The sequence below is a fragment of the Geotrypetes seraphini genome, chromosome 10 (genome assembly GCF_902459505.1).
Source record: "Geotrypetes seraphini chromosome 10, aGeoSer1.1, whole genome shotgun sequence".
Taxonomy (NCBI): Eukaryota; Metazoa; Chordata; class Amphibia; order Gymnophiona; family Dermophiidae; genus Geotrypetes; species Geotrypetes seraphini.
Genome location: NC_047093.1, coordinates 16,722,784 through 16,745,460, shown reverse-complemented (window position 1 = coordinate 16,745,460; position 22,677 = coordinate 16,722,784). Strand labels below are relative to the sequence as shown.

The 22,677-nt window shown below is 44.7% G+C and overlaps 1 protein-coding gene across 3 annotated transcripts in view; it reads right to left on the bottom strand.

Annotated features, from left to right (window-relative positions):
- The window catches only part of PRKCA (protein kinase C alpha), a 594,635-nt gene that overhangs the window by 49,686 nt on the left and 522,272 nt on the right, over positions 1-22,677 (bottom strand). For all 3 annotated transcript variants that reach the window (XM_033960343.1, XM_033960344.1, XM_033960346.1), the window contains 3 exons: positions 14,861-15,034; positions 13,586-13,677; positions 5,867-5,929 (listed from right to left, as the gene is read on the bottom strand). In XM_033960343.1, the coding sequence (XP_033816234.1) occupies positions 5,867-5,929; positions 13,586-13,677; positions 14,861-15,034 (329 nt within the window). The remainder of the gene's footprint in view (positions 1-5,866; positions 5,930-13,585; positions 13,678-14,860; positions 15,035-22,677) is intronic.

The window sequence follows — 22,677 nt, the reverse complement described above, 5'->3', positions numbered from 1 at the left end:
TTCCGTTCGGCTCTGTGCTGCAAGCAGAGAAGGTAGGGAGAAGAAGAGCCGCGCGACTGAGTACATCCAGCCCCGCAAGTAAGGGCATGTAAACTGTACCCGGCGTATAAGACGACCCCCGACTTTGGGGAGGATTTTAAGGTACTAAAAAGTCGTCTTATACGCCGGCAAATACGGTATATCTTTTTGAGATAATGAGACCAGAATTGAACACAATACTCCAGATGAAGTCACACCATGAAGCGATACAAGGGTATTATAACATTCTTAGTCTTGTTAACCATCCCTTTTCCCTGCATCATATTTGCTTTTTTGTCCGCCGCCACACATCGGGCGGAAGGTTTCATCGTATTGTCTACAATGAAACCCAGATCCTTTTCTTGGGCGCTAATCCCCAGGGTGGACCCTAGCATCCGGTAACTGTGATTTGGGTTATTCTTCCCAATGTGCATCACTTTGCATTTATCTACATTAAATTTCATCTGCCACTTGGACGCCCAGTCTTCCAATTTCCTAAGGTCCACCTGCAATTTTTCACAATCTGCATGCATTTTAACAACTTTGGTGTCATCTGCAAATTTAATCACTTCACTTATTCCAATTTCCAGATCATTTATAAATAAATTAAATAGCACCAGTCCCAGTATAGACCCCTGTGACACTCCACTGTTTACTCTTTTCCATTGAGAAAAATGACCATTTAACCCTACCCTCTGTTTTCTATCCGATAACCAATTCCTAATCCACAACTGAACTTTGCCACTTTAATTTTCTCAGGAGCCTCTCGTGAGGAGCTTTATCAAAAGCTTTCTGAAAATCTAGATACAGCGGCTCATGTTTTTAAAGCTGTTCTTAAGTCGGGTTTGTATTAGAGAATGATACGGGACAAATTTTTCCCAGTCCCCATGGGAAATTATTTTCCTATCCCGTCCACGAGAGTTTTTTTCCTGTCCCAAACACTTTAAAATCATAAGTATTTGGGCCTTGTGCAGTTAAGGCAGAGCTTACAGGTTTGGGTAAGGGACAGCGACAAAACTCGCGGGGACAGGACAGGGAAATTGAGTTCCTGTGGGGATGAGGAAAATTTGTCCCCGTGTCATTCTCTAGTTTGTATGTAACTCAGAACTTGTAGATTTTAAGATTCTTGCTGCTTACCTCTGCTCCCAGCTGACAAAAGGACCAACTGTCCCTACCAGTGTTCCTTCTAAGGCAGTGGTCTCAAACTTGCAGCCCGCCAGGTCCTATATTGAGGCCCTCGGTCTGTTTATCATAATCACAAAAGTAAAATAAAACCGTTTCTCGATCATTTCTCTCTTTAGCTATAAATGACAATATTATTATTACGACTTAGCCAAGGAAAGATTTAGAAACTATAAAGAGTTTTACCTCATGCAAAACTGTCATTTCTTTAATAAGACATTAACTATTTTTTTTCTGCGGCCCTCCAAGTACCTACAAATCCCAAATGTGGCCCTGCAGAGGGTTTCAGTTTGAGACCACTGGCCTATAGGAAGAGGAGATGCAAATGTTAAGAGCCTTAGCCAATAGGGAGAGGAGGAGATAGTGGATGGGCCATTTGGCCTTTATCTGCCATAAAGGTCTATGACATCACAATGCAGGTGTAAAGAGCCTTAGCCAATAGGGAGAGGAAATGCAAATGTTAAGAGCCTTAGCCAATAGGGAGAGGAGGAGATAGTGGATGGGCCATTTGGCCTTTATCTGCCATAAAGGTCTATGACATCACAATGCAGGTGTAAAGAGCCTTAGCCTATAGCAGTGGTTTCAAACCCACAGCCCGCCAGGTCCTATTTTGAGGCCCTCGGTCTGTTTATCATAATCACAAAAGTAAAATAAAACAGTTTCTTGATCATACGTCTCTTTAGCTATAAATGACAATATTATTATTAAGACTTAGCCGAAAGGAAAGATTTATAAACTATAAAGAGTTTTACCTCATGCAAAATTGTCATCCGTATAATAAAACCCTTAGCGCACATGCGCAGTTGAAACTTCGTGCGGCCGTGATCCCCGATCTGTGGCTCCGTGTCGCTGCATGCGCAGTAGGAGCCTTTGGCGGTTCGCGACGCGTGCGACGGTGTCCCCAGCAACGTCCCTGCCCCGATCTCCAACACTGGTTGACTTCTGACGATGCCTCTCCTTCTCACTCCCGGACCAGCAGAGAAGTGGGCCGGCCTAGCAAAAGCCCCGAGGCTGCCCGGCCTAGCGGAGGCTGGACAGTGAGCAGGTAAGGGAGAAGGGGTACTACTGGACAGGGGGAAGGTAAAAGGAAAGGAGAAGGGCTACTGCTGGACAGGGGAAGCAGGGAAGGGGTGCTGCTGGACAAGGGGGAGGTAAAAGTAAGGGAGAAAGGAAGACTGAAAGAAATGCCTAAGTCTACATATCTATTCTAGCACCCGTTAATGCAACGGGCTAAAGCACTAGTTTGTTTAATAAGACATTAACTATTTTTTTCTGAGGCCCTCCAAGTACCTACAAATTCAAAATGTGGCCCTGCAAAGGGTTTGAGTTCGCTGATCTGAGGTACAGCATACACAACCACACACTGTTCTTCATGTGGCCATGCATCATTCCTGAATCTGCTACAGGAGACGTGTAAGAGTCTATGCCACTGGAAATACTGCTCAGTGAAATCAAATGAAGCTGCGACCAGGTTCTTAAGTACAAGTTGTACTTAAGTCGGGTGTCTGTAACTTAGGGACTGCCTGTAAATACATTTTTAAAAATTCCTAAATCTGGCCGATCTGATAGCCCTAAACAAAGCAATTTCCGAAAGGTTCCACAGAAGGAAGGAGAACCCCGAAAACAAAAAAAAAAGACCGTGTAAATAATGTTCTTGATCTAAAAGTCCTTAATGAAAAGTGATGCAGACAATGTAAAAGTCATTCCATGTAACACACAGTAAAAATAGTGGTGTGGATCCAACACGGTCCATGTTTCGGTAATGGATAACCTTCTTCAGGGGTCATATAAAGATATATTAATATGTGACAATACGAAAGGAGTCCCATGAATGAAAAATGTGATGGGATGGTGAAAGTGATAAAAGTGAATGATAGCCCTACCAGCCAAGTTTGACAAAGGAGACCCACAAGGATCTTTGAACTTGGAGCCTGCTCTGGCAGACATCAATTAGGTAAACTTGGAAATGACAAATTAATTCTTAACAATAGGACTAACATGATACGATAATCAGAAATATAAACATTTAACAGCACTCTAAAATATATTTTATCAAATTTCTGTCACATGTTCCCCCTTCTACAAAACTGCGATAGTGGTTTTTAGCACAGGCTAGCAAACTGAATGCTCTGCACTGCTCCTGACAATCATAGAGTTCCTATGAGCATCGGGAGCAGTGTAGAACATTCAGGCCCTGAGTCTGCAAAGTGCGTCCCGATTGTAGGCAGCTGTAGGCGTCCTACAGCTATCTAATCAGCCAATTGGGAGGCATGTTTTCTAAAAAAAAATTGCTCCCCAGGCAGGCCGCCTATATTGAAGGTGCCTCCGGGAGCCTAGGGAAGCCTGCAAGCCCGCCTAAGCTTGCCTAAGGCTAGGCAGCAGCCTTAGGCAAACCTAGGCGCCCCTATGTGTCTCCCTAGCAGAGTGGGAGACGCTTACAATGTAGGCTAGCAAAATGCTGGCCTACATGGTAAGTAGACACAGCTGCTATACTTTATCACGGCAAGGGATCTCTGTGGGAGTGTAGTAACTGTTCTAAACGAGCGAGGTCGCATTTTTTCTCCAACCTGCCCTAAGTGTCAGCTGGGTTGCAATTCTTTTTTTCATGCCTTTTGGGGATGCCCTCAAGTGAAAGTTTTTTGGAGGGCCGTACTCCGCTTCTTGGAGCGGCTTGTTGGTCGCTCTATTCCGATGTCTCCGGTAGGCTTGCTTTTGGATAGATATGAATCTTCGCGAGTGCCTGCTCGGGGACATCGGTTGCTGATCCGGAAAGCTGCTGTTATAGGAAAGAAGATCACACTTAGCGTTTGGACACAAGCCACCGCACCTGCTTACTGGGCTTGGAGGAATCGCTTTCATAATCTGATGCTCTTGGAGCAGCGCCATGCCCGTTTATCTGTCAGGCGGACGAAGGTTTTTCTGCAGACCTGGGACCCCTACATTCGCTCGCTTTCCCCTAGGGCCAGAAGTCTGGTCTTAAACTCGTTTCACTGATGATACCATGTGCTCTCAGCTGTTTCCCCGGGATGGTTGGTGGGTTGTTTGGGTGAGTGTGACTGGAGGGTATGAATGGATGGGTGTGTGTGGAGTTAGTTGGGTAGGATGAGACTCAATTCTGTGGGTGGGTGGTAGGGGTTCGGTTGTCTTGTTTACTACGTGCTGAGCGTCATAAGAACACAGCTTGCTCAGCATTCTCTTTTCTTTCTTGCTGGTTTCGGGTTATGGGTAGGGCTTCAGGGTGGGGGTTCGGGTTGGGGTGGGAGTTTGTGATTGGGAGCGGGGGGGGGGTTGGGGGGTTTCTTTGGGGGAGGGGGAAATTGTTTGGTTGTACGTTTAGTGATCTCGACCTTGTTGTACTGTTGTGCTGTATTGTGTATTTACTGATTGTGCACCAATAAAACATGATTTATACTAAACGAGCGAGGTCTTGCAATACGAGTACATACAGTATACACGCGTCACATCATCACAGCTGAGCCGATGGTTCTTCTCTCTCTGACGCTGGGGTAGTATAGTGACTGTTCTAAACGAGCGAGGTCTTGCAATACGAGTACATACAGTATACACGCGTCACATCATCACAGCTGAGCCGATGGTTCTTCTCTCTCTGACGCTGGGGGTAGTATAGTGACTGTTCTAAACGAGTGAGGTCTTGCAATACGAGTACATACAGTATACACGCGTCACATCATCACAGTTGAGCCGATGGTTCTTCTCTCTCTGACGCTGGGGAAGTATAGTGACTGTTCTAAATGAGCGAGGTCTTGCAATACGAGTACATACAGTATACACGCATCACATCATTACAGCTGAGCCGATGGTTCTTCTCTCTCTGACGCTGGGGTAGTATAGTGACTGTTCTAAACGAGCGAGGTCTTGCAATACGAGTACATACAGTATACACGCGTCACATCATCACAGCTGAACCGATGGTTCTTCTCTCTCTGACGCTGGGGTAGTATAGTGACTGTTCTAAACAAGTGAGGTCTTGCAATACGAGTACGTATAGTATTTTCTATTAAAGTTTTTGGGTTGTGGAACAAATTGTCTGAGTTTCCATTATTTCCTGTGGGGGAAATTCGCTTTGATAGACAAGTGCTTTGGATTACAAGCATTCTTCTGGAACGAATTATGCTCGCAAACCAAGGTTTGGGACTGTATTTCTAATCTGACATACTGGCATAAAATACATATCTTATCTTTGCATTTCCCCAGAACTAAGAAAGCTTAAAGGCCTAAATGGCTCCAATAAAATATACATGACAATAATAAAACAAAATGTAGCTATCAAAACAAATTAAAACAGTAATCATCCTATTCAATTTGATCTTGTAAAGTACTCGCTCAAGCAGAATCAGTCCATACGGTACTGTGGTGTGACTGGCTAAAATTAATTCCACGGCTTTCCCCAAACTTTTGCATGACTGAAAAGCTGTGATAAATGTCATGGGGGGATTCTCATCCTGCTCTCTCACAAGCACACCCACATATGGAAGGAATGGTGCTTAAGCGTCACCAAGAGTCTTGTGACTTGAAACAGTAAAGCGTCTTACTAAAAGTAGCAGGATTCAAATACCCTCTGTGAGCAAATTTTCAAATTTTATCAGGCATTGTTCATGGATAATCTGAGACAGGTAAAGCACGCAAGACATAGTGTAACGCTCACCTGTAAATGATCCCTTTTTTGTGCAGGAAGAATAACCCAATAGAAATCTCCGCTGCATAAAATCTGAAAAAAACCCAAAACTGATTTCAGAAGGTTTTTTTGATGATACACAATTTTTCTGATGATTAAGACATCAATATAATTCAGCCTACCAAAGAAATTTATAAAATGCATCATTCATGGTAGAAATCTCGCTGTTATACTGTGTGAATCTTGCTATGCTCTTATATAATTATTGTATTACTGTTCTAACATGAAGCAGGTATCTTCCCCAGTTGTGACACAGCTGTCCAGACCATAGATAAAAGAATTAGGATGGATTGTTGAAGCAAATACTATGACCCCATGGGGTCTGAATGAAGACATGGAGTGGTTTTCAGTAGCATACTGATGGTTTTCATTCCCTGTTTGTAATGCTGTTTTTGTCTCTGTTTTAAATTTTTAATATACAGCATCCAATACCTAAGGGTCTCAAAGATTTTTTTTAAAAAAGGGTGATTCTTTCAGGGTTGAAAGCAATTCTTTATTCATGGATAGGACCTACGGGATTGAATTATGGTCATTGGAGATCACGAATGTTATATCTAGTACTCATGGAAGCTTTGTCCGTTTCTGACAGGGATATGAAACAAGGTCGAAATTTACTTATTATTTGGAAACCATTTTTAGAAACATTGACTCCAGTTGCTCGCAGTCATGTTTTGTCAGGAAGACCTTAATTTAAAAAAAAAAAAAAAAAAAATATATATATATATATATATAATATTTACATATTTATGCAGTTCTGGAAGGGGATAAGGATAGATATATTCATTATTTATTTACTCATTTATTTGTTTATTTTTCAATTATTATATTTTACATATTTATTGCTCTATAAATTGGGTGGGAAATGGGTTGGTGGAATAGAGATTGGTAGTTGAAATTGAAATTATTTAAATCTGATCTTTGATGTTTACATTTACAAATTCCTTTTATATCTAATTCTAATTGTACTTCTTCATGTTCAATAAAAATGATTTAAAGTAAAGAATACTCCTTTTTTTTCAATCCCGATTTTAAAGTACTCTTTCTTTTTTCAGCTTAAAATATTTCTAAGTTGGTAAATGCTATATTTAATAAGCCTGTGTAAGGTCGTGATTAAAAACTAGGGGAGAAGGTCCTAAAATACCCTTTCTGACATCAACCTTTTTTGACGTCAGAATCCACGGAGGCGGGTTTTAAAAGGCTGCATAGACGCCGCGGCCATTTTAAACAGACACGGCTTACAAGCAACTTTGAACTGCACGGCTTTAAAGCATAATAGGTGATATTTAGATGAATTGTTAAATCTTAGCTTTTTATAGCTTATGGGCAGTGTTGTAATTCTATTTTTTTTTTTATTTTGCAGCGCTTTTTTCACCTCATTCCCTGAAGAAAGTATTTGAAATGCGATACACATCGGAGGAGATGCAGTTGTAAAGTTAACTAGCCTCTAATACTAAGAAGAAAATTGTTTCCTATGATTTGGTTAATAGCTTAAAAACTCACAAATATATGATTATACACATAAAAACTGAATCAATGACGATTGCCCCAGCAAAGGTTATTTCACCTGGCTGGTATTCTGAGGATTCCTGAAGATCTCCTTATTGCCTTAAGCCAGGGGTCTCAAAGTCCCTCCTCGAGGGCCGCAATCCAGTCGGGTTTTCAGGATTTCCCCAATGAATATGCATGAGATCTATTTGCATGCACTGCTTTCATCGGATGCTGATAGATCTCATGCATATTTATTGGGGAAATCCCGAAAACCCAACTGGATTGCGGCCCTCGAGGAGGGACTTTGACACCCTTGCCTTAAGCTGTGCAATATAATATAATTACATATGGTATGAAGATAATATATGATAGCCAAATAATAGAGTAACAGTGATTTATCAACAACATGGTTCTCAGTCACTGTCTAGATAGCCTAATGTGCTTACTTTAGGAATGCTGAACGCATAGTAGCAACCAAATATTTGCACTACAGGAGCCCTCAGCAACAGCCACTATATTATATGTCAGGGGTCTCAAAGTCCCTCCTCGAGGGCCGCAATCCAGTCGGGTTTTCAGGATTTCCCCAATGAATATGCATGAGATCTATGTGCATGCACTGCTTTCAATGCATATTCATTGGGGAAATCCTGAAAACCCGACTGGATTGCGGCCCTCAAGGAGGGACTTTGAGATCCCTGTTATATTACATGTGTTGCTACTGCCTTTCCTTTAAGCTGCACTGAGTGTGTGTGTGTGATGCCTTCTTTTGTTAAACGCTGCAGCTGGCATTTAAAAAAAAGATACGACAATTGCTGGGCTTGAATGTTGACCCAGTTATTAACATCGTGGGACTGTAAAATGAAAAGCTGGACAATATTACTGCAGGCAGCGTGTGCACGTGAATCCAGGGGACAGACAACAGCCCTTGTGGATGACGCTTCCTCTCCATCTGATCTCTTGCAAGGTCTGCTTTGTGGCAGGGGTCCTCAAATCCACGACCCGGCTAGGTTTTCAGGATTTCCACAATGAATGTGTGTATGGGATCCTATTTGTATTCACTGTTTCCACCTGCATGCAAATAGAGCTCATACATATTCACTGTGGAAATCCTGAAAACCAGGCTGAGCTGTGGACCTTGAGGACTGGATTTAAGGGCTTCTGCTTTATGGTCTTGTCACCGAATTCATCAAATACAGCCTGTGGTTTAGTAAGGGTGAAAGGCACCCGGAGCAGTGGCGCCACCTACCCCCTTCTTTTTCCCTGTATCTTTTAAACTTCTCGGGCCTGAGCAGCATGCCCACGTCAGTGTTGGCTTGCCCTTTGACGTTACTTCCTAGGCGTGGGTCCCGGAAGTGACGTCAGAGCGCCGATGCTGACACGGGCAGCAATCTCGTGCCAGGGAAGTAAAAAAAGGTACGGGGGAACGCAAAGGGCGTGTGGCATTGGGGGGGGTGGAGAAGAGGAGGAGTGCCGTGCTTTGAGCAAGACGGCGCCTGGGGTGCACTGCCCCTCCCCCACCCCATTTACTAGGAGAGAAGCATTGGGGGCGGGGAGTGTAGAGGGGGAGGAGTGTCCAGGGTGGATTGCCCCTCCCCCACCCCATTTATTACACCAATGAATGCAGCCCAATAAGAGTAATGATATGATTTGGTAACATTCCCCCCCCCCTGCGGACAGCGAATAAATATACTTCTCTCCCCCTTTGGAAGGTGTTAGAAAGTCAGATCCCCACAAGCAGCCAAGAATTGCACCGTGGAAGTGTAGACTCCTGTTCAGAGGAAACAATAATTCTCAATCTCTGGCCAAACCCCCCTGTAGGAGCAAAAGTACATCCATCCACTGGTTATACGTCAGGGGTAAATTGAGATCAAAGAGCATGCTGGTTGACGATGAGCCAGGTAAATCACAGTCCTCCCCCTCGGTACGACAGCTGTAAACGCATGACAGACAGCCCGACCCACACCTTCACCTGCTACGTTCCCAACCTTTGCTCCATTACATCTGTCAAAGGATAAATTCACTTTAGTAAACTCCGCTACTAGACACTTGGAAACAATACTGGACGAAGTAGAAAAATGGATGACAAACCACAAATTAAAACTAAACTCGGACAAAACCAAATTCTTAATGCTTGAAACGGACAAAATCCCATCCATAACAGACCTGGAAATCAAAACTACCAAATACCCAATCCAGACCTCCCTCAAAATCCTGGGAGTGCTGATAGATAGATGCTGCACTATGCAGACTCAAATCAACAAAACTACCCAAAAAGCATTCTTCACAATGCGCAACTTACGAAAAATAAGGAAATTCTTCGACAAAGAACACTACAGGATCATTGTTCAATCCCTGGTACTAGGACTTGTGGACTACTGCAATATCCTATATCTACCATGTCCTACAAAAATGATCAAAAAACTACAGACCATTCAGAACACGGCTCTCAGACTAATCTATTCCCTCGGAAAATATGACCACATAACTAACGCCTACCTAGACTCACATTGGCTACCGATTAGAGCCAGAATCCAATTCAAACTATACTGTCTACTCTTCAAAGTACTCAACGGTACAGCACCTGCCTATCTAATCGATCGCCTACACCGGAACCTTCCACCCAGAATAAGAAGAACACTGACACCATTCTCATACCCACCACTCAATGGCACTCATCGTACAAAGCTTTACGATAACCTCATAGCAACGCATGCAGCAAAACTCGAACCCTCCATAACCAGATTGTTAACCTCAACATCTGACTTCAAAGCATTCCGCAAAGAACTCAAAACGCTACTTTTCAAAAAGCATATTCAAAACACCTAATCTCCTCTTCCACATACACCGACCAGGTTACCCACTCCCTGACACCATATCCTCAACTGACCAAAAAAAACAAAAACCTAATTCATCCTATCGATTCATATTACCTACCAACGCCTGGAAAAAGATTTGATATGTAATGTAATATAACTGCTTCATCCAATGTTACCAAATATATACTCATTCTGTAACTATGTCTTACCCTAAATGTCACGTACCCTCCTGGAAATGTCCAGCTTCTTCTTATGTAATCCGCTTTGAACCGCAAGGTACAAGCGGAATAGAAATCACTAATGTAATGTAATGTAATGTAAACTCAAAACAGCTGCCTGATGCTTAAAAATAGGAAATATTATGGAAGTTAAAAAGAGATTAGTGATGACCAAAAGAGAATGGTGGTAAAGATGGTTTTTTAAAAAATAAAAAAATATCAAATTGTGTTTTAACAGTGCCCCCTCCTGATGAAGAGCCGAAACTCGAGTCGGGGGGGGGGGGGGTCATGGAGTTTTATTAGAGTTGACACAGTAGTAGAAAAGCACTTTAATGCACAGTTCACAAGTTTGCACAAGGTGAATGGAGTACCCAACCTGCTGACAAAGATAAGTGACTATATTTGTCCAGTATAAAGTGAATATAACTAAGGTTAAAGGTTGGGTCAGGGACAGTGAAACTGCTATGATGGTCCCGATTCTACCCGCAGTTTGGTGTCATCACTAAACATAGGGTTAGGTGGTCTGAGCACTTTTACTAATTTATAAATTATATATCTTGATAAGAGCTGTGATTGCTTAAGAGATCGAAGAGATTCATCACGGAGTTTAGTAAGCTTTCCCCATTTGTTTGTTAAAAAAATAAAAAAAAGTCATCACTATTCTCTTAAGTCATCATGCTTACACCGGCACTGTTTGACCTGAGAGCTCTTAAACCCCAGCAAGTGCTGGAAAAGTATCAGAAGACAAAGACGATTAACATGATTTTTTTTCAACAAAAGTGCTGTGCATTAGCTCATATACGACAGGTTATCACGTGGCGGGAACAGAGAGTTACACCTCCAACGAAGAGAACAACGCTGGACCTTTGAATTAGACACTGTCAGCCCGAAAGGATTAATGAAATGCATCTTTAGATTGGTTTTATCTCTATTAATTTGCAGTCTCCCTTCAACTCTATATAAGTTTAAACCCAAACTAAAAACCTTCTTATTCAAAGACGCCTTCGATTAGCCCCTTCTCTTTTAAAAATGCTGTTTGATAGCAACCGCCCTTCTAAGGACAATTTAAGTCCCTTTCTTTAAGCCTTTTAGTTCCCTCCTTCAGTGTTTCTTTCCTTTAAGATTGTAGTTCGACCCCTTCTCTCCTTTTGTATAAGTCTGTCTGTTTAGTTAACTATGTTTGTTAACTTGAATGTTTTTATTCACTAATGTACACCTTCTAGAAGCCTGATTAGACGGTTTTTAAATGAACTTGAAACTTGACGTAAAGCACAGTATTTTCTATTTTTCACCGCTAGTAGGGTAAACACGCCCATTGAGCAATGACTGTGTTTGTCATCCAATGAGGAGAGGCCAACACTTCCCCTGGTGCTGACGTGGAGGGACGTGGTTGGCTACTCTCCCTATGAAAACCGAGACGCTGAGGTTTAGCATTTAGGACATTGGTGAGATCGTGAGCACAACGCTGTCAGTAAGTAAAAGTTTCTAATTTCTGATATCTTATAAAGCACAAGCGGACAGAAAGGGATACACATTATTTAATTACTTTTACAGATCTGTGCGAATCAAAGTGAGGTCGTATAGCCCTGAAGAAACGTGAAACGTCGGCAACATAGCAGACTGCTTTATACAATCACAGTTGTTTTAGCGGCATCAAATCTCAGTCCTTGACAATTTTAAACCCCAATAGCGGACCGTCACTCTGTGGAAGTTTTTGCCAATGATGTGGTGGTGGTGGCTTGAGCTTGGGCTCTGCCGATAAAACCCGAGGCTTTTCTTCCATTTGAGTCGACTCTCAGCTTCACACAAGTGGAGTCATTTGTGGTATCAGAAGACAAAGAGACATGAGATTAGCCCACAACACAGTTGATTTGTTCAATTTTTGCCTTTAGATGTCTTAAAAATCAGTGTTTTATAAGCTCTTATTTACACATATATCAAACTTCATTAATGGTTTGAGGGCCTGAAATGTAAAAGGTTCATATCTGCCCCCTCCCCCCAACCAAAGATAACAGAAGAAGAAATGGGCTAAAATCTACTTCAGTTGTCAATGGTCAAGACTCATGTCAAAGACAATTACCATTCTCAGTAAAGAGTGACCGCTCCCTATTTCTCCACTATCTTTGGCATATGATATCGTAAGCATACTCCCACCCTCAAAAGCTTTGGACCAGAAGTATTCATTCTATGATTAATAAATTTTGATATACCGCCTTGTCTTGCAAAACGTAAAAGAAGTGTACACGGCCTAAAATAAACGGCTGTAACTAGGTCTGATTTCTAGGGTTACTGAAATTGCCAATTCATTTGATTCTCCGATCAACTATATGAAAGCATGCCTAATGAGAAATCTTTGTAGATAGCTTGAAATCAGACGACCTTCAAGACTGGAGGTGAATACCACCTCAAAACAACTGGCCAAGAGTCTAGGAATGTCGTTGACTCAATGTCACGTCTGCAGTGTTCTGGTGGTCTTTGACCTAAGGGCCGCCACGTGAGCGGACTGCTGGGCACGATGGACCGGTGTCAGGTCAAAAGCACGCCGGGACAAAGGCGCGCCCAGACAATTGAGCGCAGCGCAGAGGCGCGCGCCGCTCAAAATTACTGTTTTTAGGGCTCCGACGGGGGGGGCGTGGGGGGGAACCCCCCCACTTTACTTAATACACATCGCGCCGCATTGTGGGGGCGTTGTGGGGGGTTGTAACCCCCCACATTTTACTGAAAACTTCACTTTTTCCCTGTTTTTAGGGAAAAAGTTAAGTTTACAGTAAAATGTGGAGGGTTACAACCCCCCAAACCCCCCATAACGCCGGCGCGATGTCTATTAAGTAAAGTGGTGGGGTGTTCCCCAACAAAACCCCCCGTCGGAGCCCCTAAATTTTCTTCGGCGCGTACCTCCATCTTGTGCTCAGTTGTCGGCGCGCGCCTTTGTCTTTTGCGCCGTTGTCTATGAACCCGATGGACCACTGGTCTGACCCAGCAGGGCAATTTTTTATGTTCTTATCAATTACCCTTATGGCCCCATTATGTGCAAGAGTTTCAGCACACTTTGAGTTGACAGACAACTGAGCCAACCAGAGGAGCCTGGGCACTGGTATACCTTGGAATATTGTGTGAAAACATGGTGATACAGTCAGTTGTCTAAAAACACTACTAGTTGTACTCACACTGCTTGTGGTTCCTTGAATTTTCCCACTTGCTGAATGTGATACATGAGATCCCCACCATTTACATACTCCATGACGAAATATAGACGATCCTAGGACACAGAATTAACACAATTAATGCAAATGGGTTAACACAGTGGGTGTGAACAAAGACTTAACTGTTGGATACTTAATGCCAACTTCGTTTTAAGATGGCTGCCTAGGCTTCAGAGAATAGAATAAAGGGCTAGATGCACTCATGTTAGTCGGTAATACCAACTGGATCGCTGTTGGCCAATTCTCTTTTCTATGCATATTAGAACCCTACTACAAGTTTATGGCTCCACTGCTTATTCCTAGGATAAGAAGCAGAAAACCTGTTTTGCTACTTGGGATCTAACTAGGTACTTGGGACCTGGGTTGGCAACTGCTGGAAACAGGATGCTGGGCTCAGTGCCCTTTGACCTGTTGTTATGTGAGCCACGTATAGGACAGTCAAACCATTGTGACATCACTGATGAGGTTGGTTCTTAGGCATTGGTGGAATGAGGCATTATGACATCACAATCTCAGCTCTGGAATGTTGCTACTATTTGGACTTCTGCCAGGTACCTGGGATCTGATTTGGCCACTGTTGAAAACAGGATACTGGGCTTGATGGACCTTCAGTCTGTCCCAGTATGGCAATTCTTATATTCTTATGCTTGGGACCAGAAGCATTTTGGATTTTAGAATTTTTCAGTTTTTGAAATGATGTCACCTGGGGCCATAGCGATTCATATTCCTTGACTGTTGCTGCCCTGCAGGCTTCTCTCTGGTGCTTCCTGCCTTGCTGACATCACTTCCTCTTTCCTTCCTGGCTGGACACAGCAGAGAGAATCATGAGGGTCTGCAGCAGGCAATGAATATGAATTGTTGGGGCCACCGCCAACACCTCATAGGGTGAAGTCTTGAAAGTGACTTTGGGGCCAGGTTTCACTTTTGATGCTAAAAGTAAGCTTTTTCTGTACACATGAATAATGCAACAATGTTACAAAAAAAATTCTGGTTTTGGAGGTTTTTGGTTTTTTTTAGAATTTTGGAAAAAAGTTCTTGTATATGAACCACCGTGCTCGTTTCTAGGGAAACTTCCTAGCTACATTCGTTTTCCATGCAATTCACTCTCTCAGCTTTGACCTTTGTGCCACCACCTTTTCAGTGTTCAGAAACTAAAGACAGCTGATGGGAAAGGCTAGAAAACAAGGCCTTCCAAAAAGGAAACCCTCAGAAAAGCAGAGAGACAAGAGAGAGACCTACCACGGTCTGAAAGCAGGAATGCAGCTGTGTTAGGAAAGGTGGTTTTTCTGGAAGGGCTAAAACTCTCTTTTCTATCATGGTACACTCCACGTCGTCATCTTGAATCACTACGTCCTTTTTCAATATTTTGACTGCGTAAAGGTCTTCTGTCCCCTTTCTGTCCGCCAGCATCACCTACAAAACAAAATACGCAAAGAGTGCTTAGGACGTCTTTGTCTTTCTTTCTATACATACATACATATGACCCCCCCTCAGTTTCTATACATGGCGTGCTATATTGAGACAGGCAAGAAGGGTATTACAACCAGAATGAAAGACGTTATCCTGTCGTTGTATCGGGCGATGGTGCGCCCGCATCTGGAGTACTGCGTCCACTATTGGTCGCCGTACCTAAAGAAGGATATGGCGATACTCGAGAGGGTTCAGATGAGAGCGATACGTTTGATAAAAAGTATGGAAAACCTTTCATACGCTGAAAGACTGGAGAAACTGGGGCTCTTTTTCCTGGAGAAGCAGAGACTTAGAGGGGACATGATAGAGGCTTACAAGATCACGAAGGCCATAGAGAAAGTGGGAGAGGGACAGCTTCGTCAAACTTTCGAAATCTGAAAGAACGAGAGGGCATTCGGCAAAATTAAAAGGGGACAGATTTAAAACCAACGCTAGGAAGTTCTTTTTCACCCAACGGGTGGTGGACACCTGGAATGCGCTTCCAGAGGGTGTGATAGGACAAGGTACGGTATTGGAGTTCAAGAAGGGATTAGATGATTGCTTGAAGAAAAAGGGGATAGAAGGGTATAAATAGAGGGTTAAATACAGGTTTCTGGATCTGATGGGCCACCGCGTGAGCGGACTGCTGGGCATGATGGACCTCTAGTGCAGTGGTTCCCAACCCTGTCCTGGAGGAACACCAGGCCAATTGGGTTTTCAGGCTAGCCCTAATGAATATGCATGAAGCAAATTTGCATGCCTATCACTTCCATCATATGCAAATCTCTCTCATGCATATTCATTAGGGCTAGCCTGAAAACCCGATTGGCCTGGTGTTCCTCCAGGACAGGGTTGGGAATCACTGCTCTAGTCTGACCCAGCAGAGGCAATGCTTATATTCATGCAACTAAATTAGCTAACGAGTCAATTAGCACCAGTAATTGGGTGCAATCCATCTATTATGGCGCCTTAACTTAGGTACTGGCAGGTGTCTTATAACTTGTTTAACTGTATAAACAACTTGCCTTGAGTTTAGCCTCCCATCTGTTTATCCCAACGCACTCCGTATCAACCCATCCTGTCCCCATCTAATATCTGCATTTGACCCCTTAACACTAGGCTACGCGTCATATCTATGTTATTTGAGTGTTCTAATGCGTGCTTATTAGGTATTTCATAAGTATTATGCCGACATTGTATTATATCTCTCTTACTTGAATTTCAGTATCCTCTTCTCCCTAAGAGATCCCACACGCCTGTCCCATGCTATCTTGAATTCTGATTAGAGAATGACACGGTGGCAGTTACCCCCGCCGAAATGGGGGGGGGAAGTGCTCACTGTGGGCATGAGGACAAGACCTTCCATCACCCCGTGGAGCGGTGAATGGCCTTGTCCCCGCAGTTAAGGGAGGGAAGGCGTGCGGTCACTGATTGCGCGCGGCCTCCTCCCTACCTACCTACGGCCAAATCTATCTATCACAGCAAAGCCTGCCTGCCTGCAGTTGCATGTATGTAGGCGGAAGTTTCTCCTCTGACACAACTTCCGGTTGCGTCAGAGGAGACGCTTTCGCCCACACACAAGTGACTGCAGGCACAGGCAGGCAGTGTCTGCCGGCTTCAGTAAGTTTCTTTACTAATGCGCCGCGAAGGTAAGGGGGAGGGAGGGAGATTTTCGGGCCGCTGAAGGACGGTGAGGTGGCGAGAGGGAAGGGTGGATGCTGCAGGGACGGTGATGGGGCTGTGAAGGGGACGGCGGTCCGGTGACAGGGACAGATTTTTTCCCCAGTTATGCACCTGGGCAGCCAGAATCCATGCAAGTCTTATACCCTTAATGGCGAGATCCTAGCAAAAACGGTAGCAGAACGAGACTTAGGGGTAATCGTCAGTGAGGACATGAAGTCTGCCAATCAAGTGGAGCAGGCTTCGTCCAAGGCAAGACAAATCATGGGCTGCATACGAAGGGGTTTCGTCAGTCGTAAGGCGGAAGTCATTATGCCATTGTATAGATCCATGGTGAGGCCCCACCTGGAATACTGTGTGCAATTCTGGAGGCCGCATTATCGCAAGGATGTGCTGAGACTGGAGTCGGTGCAAAGAATGGCCACCCGGATGGTCTCGGGACTCAAGGATCTACCATACGAAAAACGGCTTGACAAATTGCAGCTATACTCGCTCGAGGAGCGCAGAGAGAGGGGGGACATGATCGAGACGTTCAAGTATCTTACGGGCCGCATCGAGGCGGAGGAAGATATCTTCTTTTTCAAGGGTCCCACGACAACAAGAGGGCATCCGTTGAAAATCAGGGGCGGGAAACTACGAGGTGACACCAGGAAATTCTTTTTCACTGAAAGAGTGGTTGATCGCTGGAATAGTCTTCCACTACAGGTGATTGAGGCCAGCAGCGTGCCTGATTTTAAGGCCAAATGGGATCGGCACATGGGATCTATTCACAGGGCAAAGGTAGTGGAGGGACATTAAGGTGGGCAGACTAGATGGGCCGTGGGCCCTTATCTGCCGTCTATTTCTATGTTTCTATGTTTCTATTCTCTAATTCATTTATTTATTTATTTATTTATTTATTTAGATTTATATCCCGTTCTCCCAGTAGCTCAGAACGGTCTACAAGTAAACATACACAGTAGAAGTAATTAGGCAAATAAGATGTACAATAGGTTTAGGTGCTTGGACATACAAAATTGTGCAGTATTTATCAGGGTACAAACAATTTTTCAGAGTACAGACAATTTATCAGAGTACAGACTAAGAGAGGACTATACTGAAATTTAGGAGAAGTTAAATAGGGGAGAGAAGAGTGAGGTGGGGTTTAAGGGGGGGTGTAGACTGAGGGAGATCTTTAGTTGAAGAGGAGGGTCTTTACCATTTTACGGAATGTCAATAAAGAGTTCTGTTGCCTGAGTTGGGGGGGGAGTTTATTCCAGAGATGTGGGATGAAGTGGCTGTAGGATCGTTTGTGGGCAGTTTCTGAGAGGAGGGACCTTCCAGGGGGAATGCATAGGCGTATTTCCGATTTTGAGCGGAGGGAGCGAGTGGGGGTGTAGATGGGAAGCTTAGATTTTATGTAGGAGGGGGTGGTGGCATAAATTCTCTTGTGGGCTACTGCTAGGGCCTTGAAAGCACAGCGCTGGCTAATTGGGAGCCAGTGTTCAGCGCGGAGTGCTGGGGAGACGGGATCATGGTAGTTGAGGTTGTGTAGGAGGCGGATAGCTGCATTTTGGACACGTTGGAGGCGTTTGAGATTATTTTTGGTTAGTCCATTAAATAGGGAGTTACCGTAATCCATTCTGGAGAGGACATATGCGTAGAGGAGTTGGGCGAGGTCAGGTGTGGAGATGTAGGGTTTGATCCTTTTCAGTTGGCGGAGGTAGTAGAAGGAGGTGGAGATTACTTGGGATATGTGGGCAGATAGGGATAAGTGTCCATCTAAAGTTACTCCTAGGCTGCGTACCTGATCTGTTGCCGTTAGTAGAGTGGAGTCCCATGCTAGGGTAGGACGTGTGAATTTGGTGCTTTTTTTCCTGATCCATAAGAGTTCTGTTTTAGTGGCGTTTAGTTGAAGTTTGTTGTTTGACATCCAAGTTTTCATCTCCACCACCTCCACAGGGAGACTATTCCACGCATGCACTCTCAGATCCCATTTTAGTGCGTTGCTCAATGAAAAGTTTGGTCCTGCCTTGCTATTTGTGTGTTCTAGGGTTGCCCTGACAGAAGGCTAATTCTAATTAAGTTGGAAGGCCGCTTGTATAAAACCAGTGCTGAAATCAGGAATGGATCCAGTTCTGCCTACCAGTAATTGGGCCTCTCTTCAACTATTTTGGGCCAAGTTACCACTTAAGCTGTTTTAAAAAACAACTGGCAGATTTTCTAAATATGACCAATGTCAGCTCCACGCGGTCACGCTCTTGGGAGCTTCAAGCACTTGTACGAATTTTCACCGAGATTTATATATATAACTCATCTCTCTGGCTATATCTGCTGTACGTCTTGGTCAATCATAGATTTTTACTCAAAAGGCTGTTTAACACTGTTCAAGAAATTGCTATTAAATGATTTAAATTGCATATAGTAGACATTTTTATTAGGTATTTATATACCGCCTATCAAGGTTATCTAAAGCAGTTTACAATCAGGTACTTATGCATTTTCCCTATCTGTCCCGGTGGGCTCACAATCCACCTAATGTACCTGGGGCAGTAGAGGATTAAGGGAAATACCAAGGGTCACAGGGAGCAGTGTGGGATTTGAACCCACAACCTCAGGGTGCCGAGGCTGGAGCTCTAACCACTGTGCCACACTCTCTTCCAATACAATGTCAAAAATGAGCCAAGTATAGGAAAATTAAGCCATTGTGACATCACTGATGAGGTTAGCCCTTAGGCATTGGTGGAATGAGGCAATTATGACATCACAATCTCAGCCAGTGGCGTACCAAGGGGGGCGCGGGAGGGGCGGTCCGCCCCGGGTGCCAGCCCTGAGGGGGTGCTCCCGGCCTTGCCGTTCAGTCCCCCCCCACCCCCGAAGGACCGCTCGCCCCACTGACCTTCCTGCACCACCTGTGAAGCAACCCGCAGCATCAGCGATCCCTGAACTGCTTGGGCGCTGCTTCCTGCGCCGCGGTCCCGCCCCTCCTCTGACATTAGAGGAGGGGCGGGACCGCGGCACAGGAATCAGCGCCTAAGCAGCGCAGGGATCGCGTCGCGATCCTGCTGCGGCTTCTTCATAGGTGGTGCAGGAAGGTCAGTGGGGCGAACGGTCCTTTGGGGGTGGTGGGGGGGACTGAACGGCAAGGCCGGGAGCATAGGTAGTGCTGCTTCATAGATGGTGCGGGGAGGCCAGGGGAGCGAGCGGTCCTTCGGGGTGGGGCGGGCAGGAAGGCAGGCAGGCTTTCAAGGGGGAGGGGGGTGACAGGCAGGCAGGCCTTCAAGGGGGGGGGGACAGGCAGGCCTTCAAGGGGGGGACAGGCCTTCCGGGGGTGTGTGCAGACCTTCAAGGGGGAGGGACAGGCCTTCAAGGGGGGGGCAGGCAGGCCTTTGGGGGGGGGTGCAGGACTTCGGGGGGTGCAGACCTTCAAGGGGGTGCAGGCCTTCAAGGGGGGGACAGGCCTTCAAGGGGGGGACAGGCAGGCAGGCCTTCAAGGGGGAGGACAGGCCTACAAGGGGGGGACAGGCCTACAAGGGGGTGGAACAGGCCTTCAAGGGGGGTGCAGGCCTTCAGGGGGGGTGCAGGCCTTCAAGGAGGGGGACAGGCCTTCGGGGGGGGTGCAGGCCTTTGGGGGGGTGCAGACCTTCAAGGGGGGGACAGGCCTTCAAGGGGGGGACAAGCAGGCAGGCCTACAAGGGGGGACAGGCCTACAAGGGGGTGGGACAGGCCTTCAAAGGGGGTGCAGGCCTTTAAGGGGGGACAGGCCTTTGGGGGGGGGACCCTGGTTTAGAAGTACACGGAGGGAAGGGGGTGTTCAAAGAGACGTGCATATGCCAAACTTTGGGGGGGAGGAAGAAATAATGGGTCTGAAAATAGAGGAGAGGGAGAGAGATGATGGACCATGGGATTTAGGAAGGGAAGGAACAGGAAGGGAGGGAAATTGGACACAAGGGATGGTGTGGAGGAGTGATAGAGATACTGGATAGGAGGGTAATTGGGAAAAGAAAGGGAGAGATGGTGGACTCTGGGGTGGTGGGGAAGGAGGGAGAGATGCCGGATGAAAGGGTAGTTAAGAAAAGGTGGATCTGTGGAGGGAGATGAAAAAAAGGAAAGATACCAGACTTCCTAGGGAGGGAAGGGAAATGGAAAGGGAGGACAGAGTTGGCAGATAGATGGTTAGCATGCAGAAAGAAGAAAGAAGGAGACCCTGGCAAGCAAGTTATCAGAAGAAAACCAGAGCCTTGGACCAACAAGATTTGAAATATAACCAGACAACAAAAGGTAGAAAAATTAATTTTATTTTCTGTTTTGTGATTATAATATGTCAGATTTGAAATGTGTATCCTGCCAGAGCTGGTGTTGGACTGCAAACGTGAGCTAGGATTTAACAGAGAGAGGAAAAGTCCTTTTTGTTTCTTTATTTTATTTACACCACAGCGTCAGTGTGGTTAGGAGAAGCCAAAGGGGGTGAAAAAGCTATAAAACCCACCAGGAGTTTTGAAAAAAATCACCCAACTGGGCAGGAAAATCGAATTGAAAAACCAATTCAATAGGCTGAATCAAATCAAATTTTTTTTCCTGAATCTGGCAGCATTAGTTTGCGCTACTGTCTTAGACTTTAGGACCTGGGATTGGGTAGAGATTGCATCCTCAGTACTTTATAATGCAAGTGAAACAAGGATTTGGTCAGACTTTTGAAGGGTCTGCAGAAAAAAAATATTGTATAGGCTGGGGACATGAGACAGCAGGAAATGGGAACTTTTCTTCCTTCTATTTTTGTGAATGGAAAGGCTGAGGATGTCAGAGAGTTCAGTTAAAATATGTGCTTTATAAGAAAATATAATAATGTGTTTTATAAAGTTTATAGTATAGCTGGCCTACCCAGTGAGGTGTTCCTAGTGGTGGTGGTGGCAGCGTGTCAATGTGTTGAGAGGAAGAGGTGGTCTGGGAAATTCTGCTGAGCAAACTCCGGGCCCATTTCCACCCCCCAGTTAGTCCACTCCACTCAACTGGTTCACACACTGAGTGGGTCTTTGGGTGTTGTTTTGGGATCTCTTCCAGTGGTTTATCAGTATCTCCTTCTGGTCCAAGGAAGGAAACTTTGTTATCCTTAGCATTGACCTACAGAATATGTTTGTAACAGCGCTGCTTGTGTGGCATTAGGCTATGTAGTGATCGAAAGAAAAAAACAGACTTTTGCACTATATGGTGGGTGTATGAGGAGATTCACATTTCCTGCACAGCTAAGTCCATGTGAAGTTACCTTGTGCTGTATTTGACATCTAGCAAGGTCTCTGTTTGAAAGGAAAGATCTAAACTTAAAAATGAAGTGGCCAGAAGTTATGGTAAAAGCAGATAGTGTAGCTGGTTTTAAGAAAGATTTGGACAAATTCCTGGAGGAAAAGTCCATAATCTGTTATTAAGACATGGGGGAAGTGTCTGCTTGCCCTGGATCGGTAGCATGGAATGTTGCTACTCTTTGGGTTTTGACCAGGTATTAGTATCCTGGATTGGCTACCATGAGAATGGGCTACTGGGCATGATGGACCATTGGTCTGACCCAGTTAGGCTATTCTTATGTTATGTTCTCATCTGTACGGGCTTTTGTTTTCACTTCTTATTTTAATGTATTTTTTTTCTGGGAACTTATCAGTGTTTTTTATAATGGGAACAAAAATGGAAGAGAATTAATGTGTGTGGGATGAGGGGGTAACTAATTTCTTCAGCTAAATAATTCAATCCACTTCAAACAGACATAGGAGAACTCACGCACCATTCACACACCCTCCAACCAAAAACGTCAAAAGAAAAAAACAGTTCGACAACCTCCTAGCCATTCGAGCTGCAACACTCGACCCCCAACTCTACAACCAATTGACATCGACCACAGACTGCAAAACCTTCAAAAAGAAATAAAAACCCTTCTATTCGGGGGGCGCTGTGGAGCC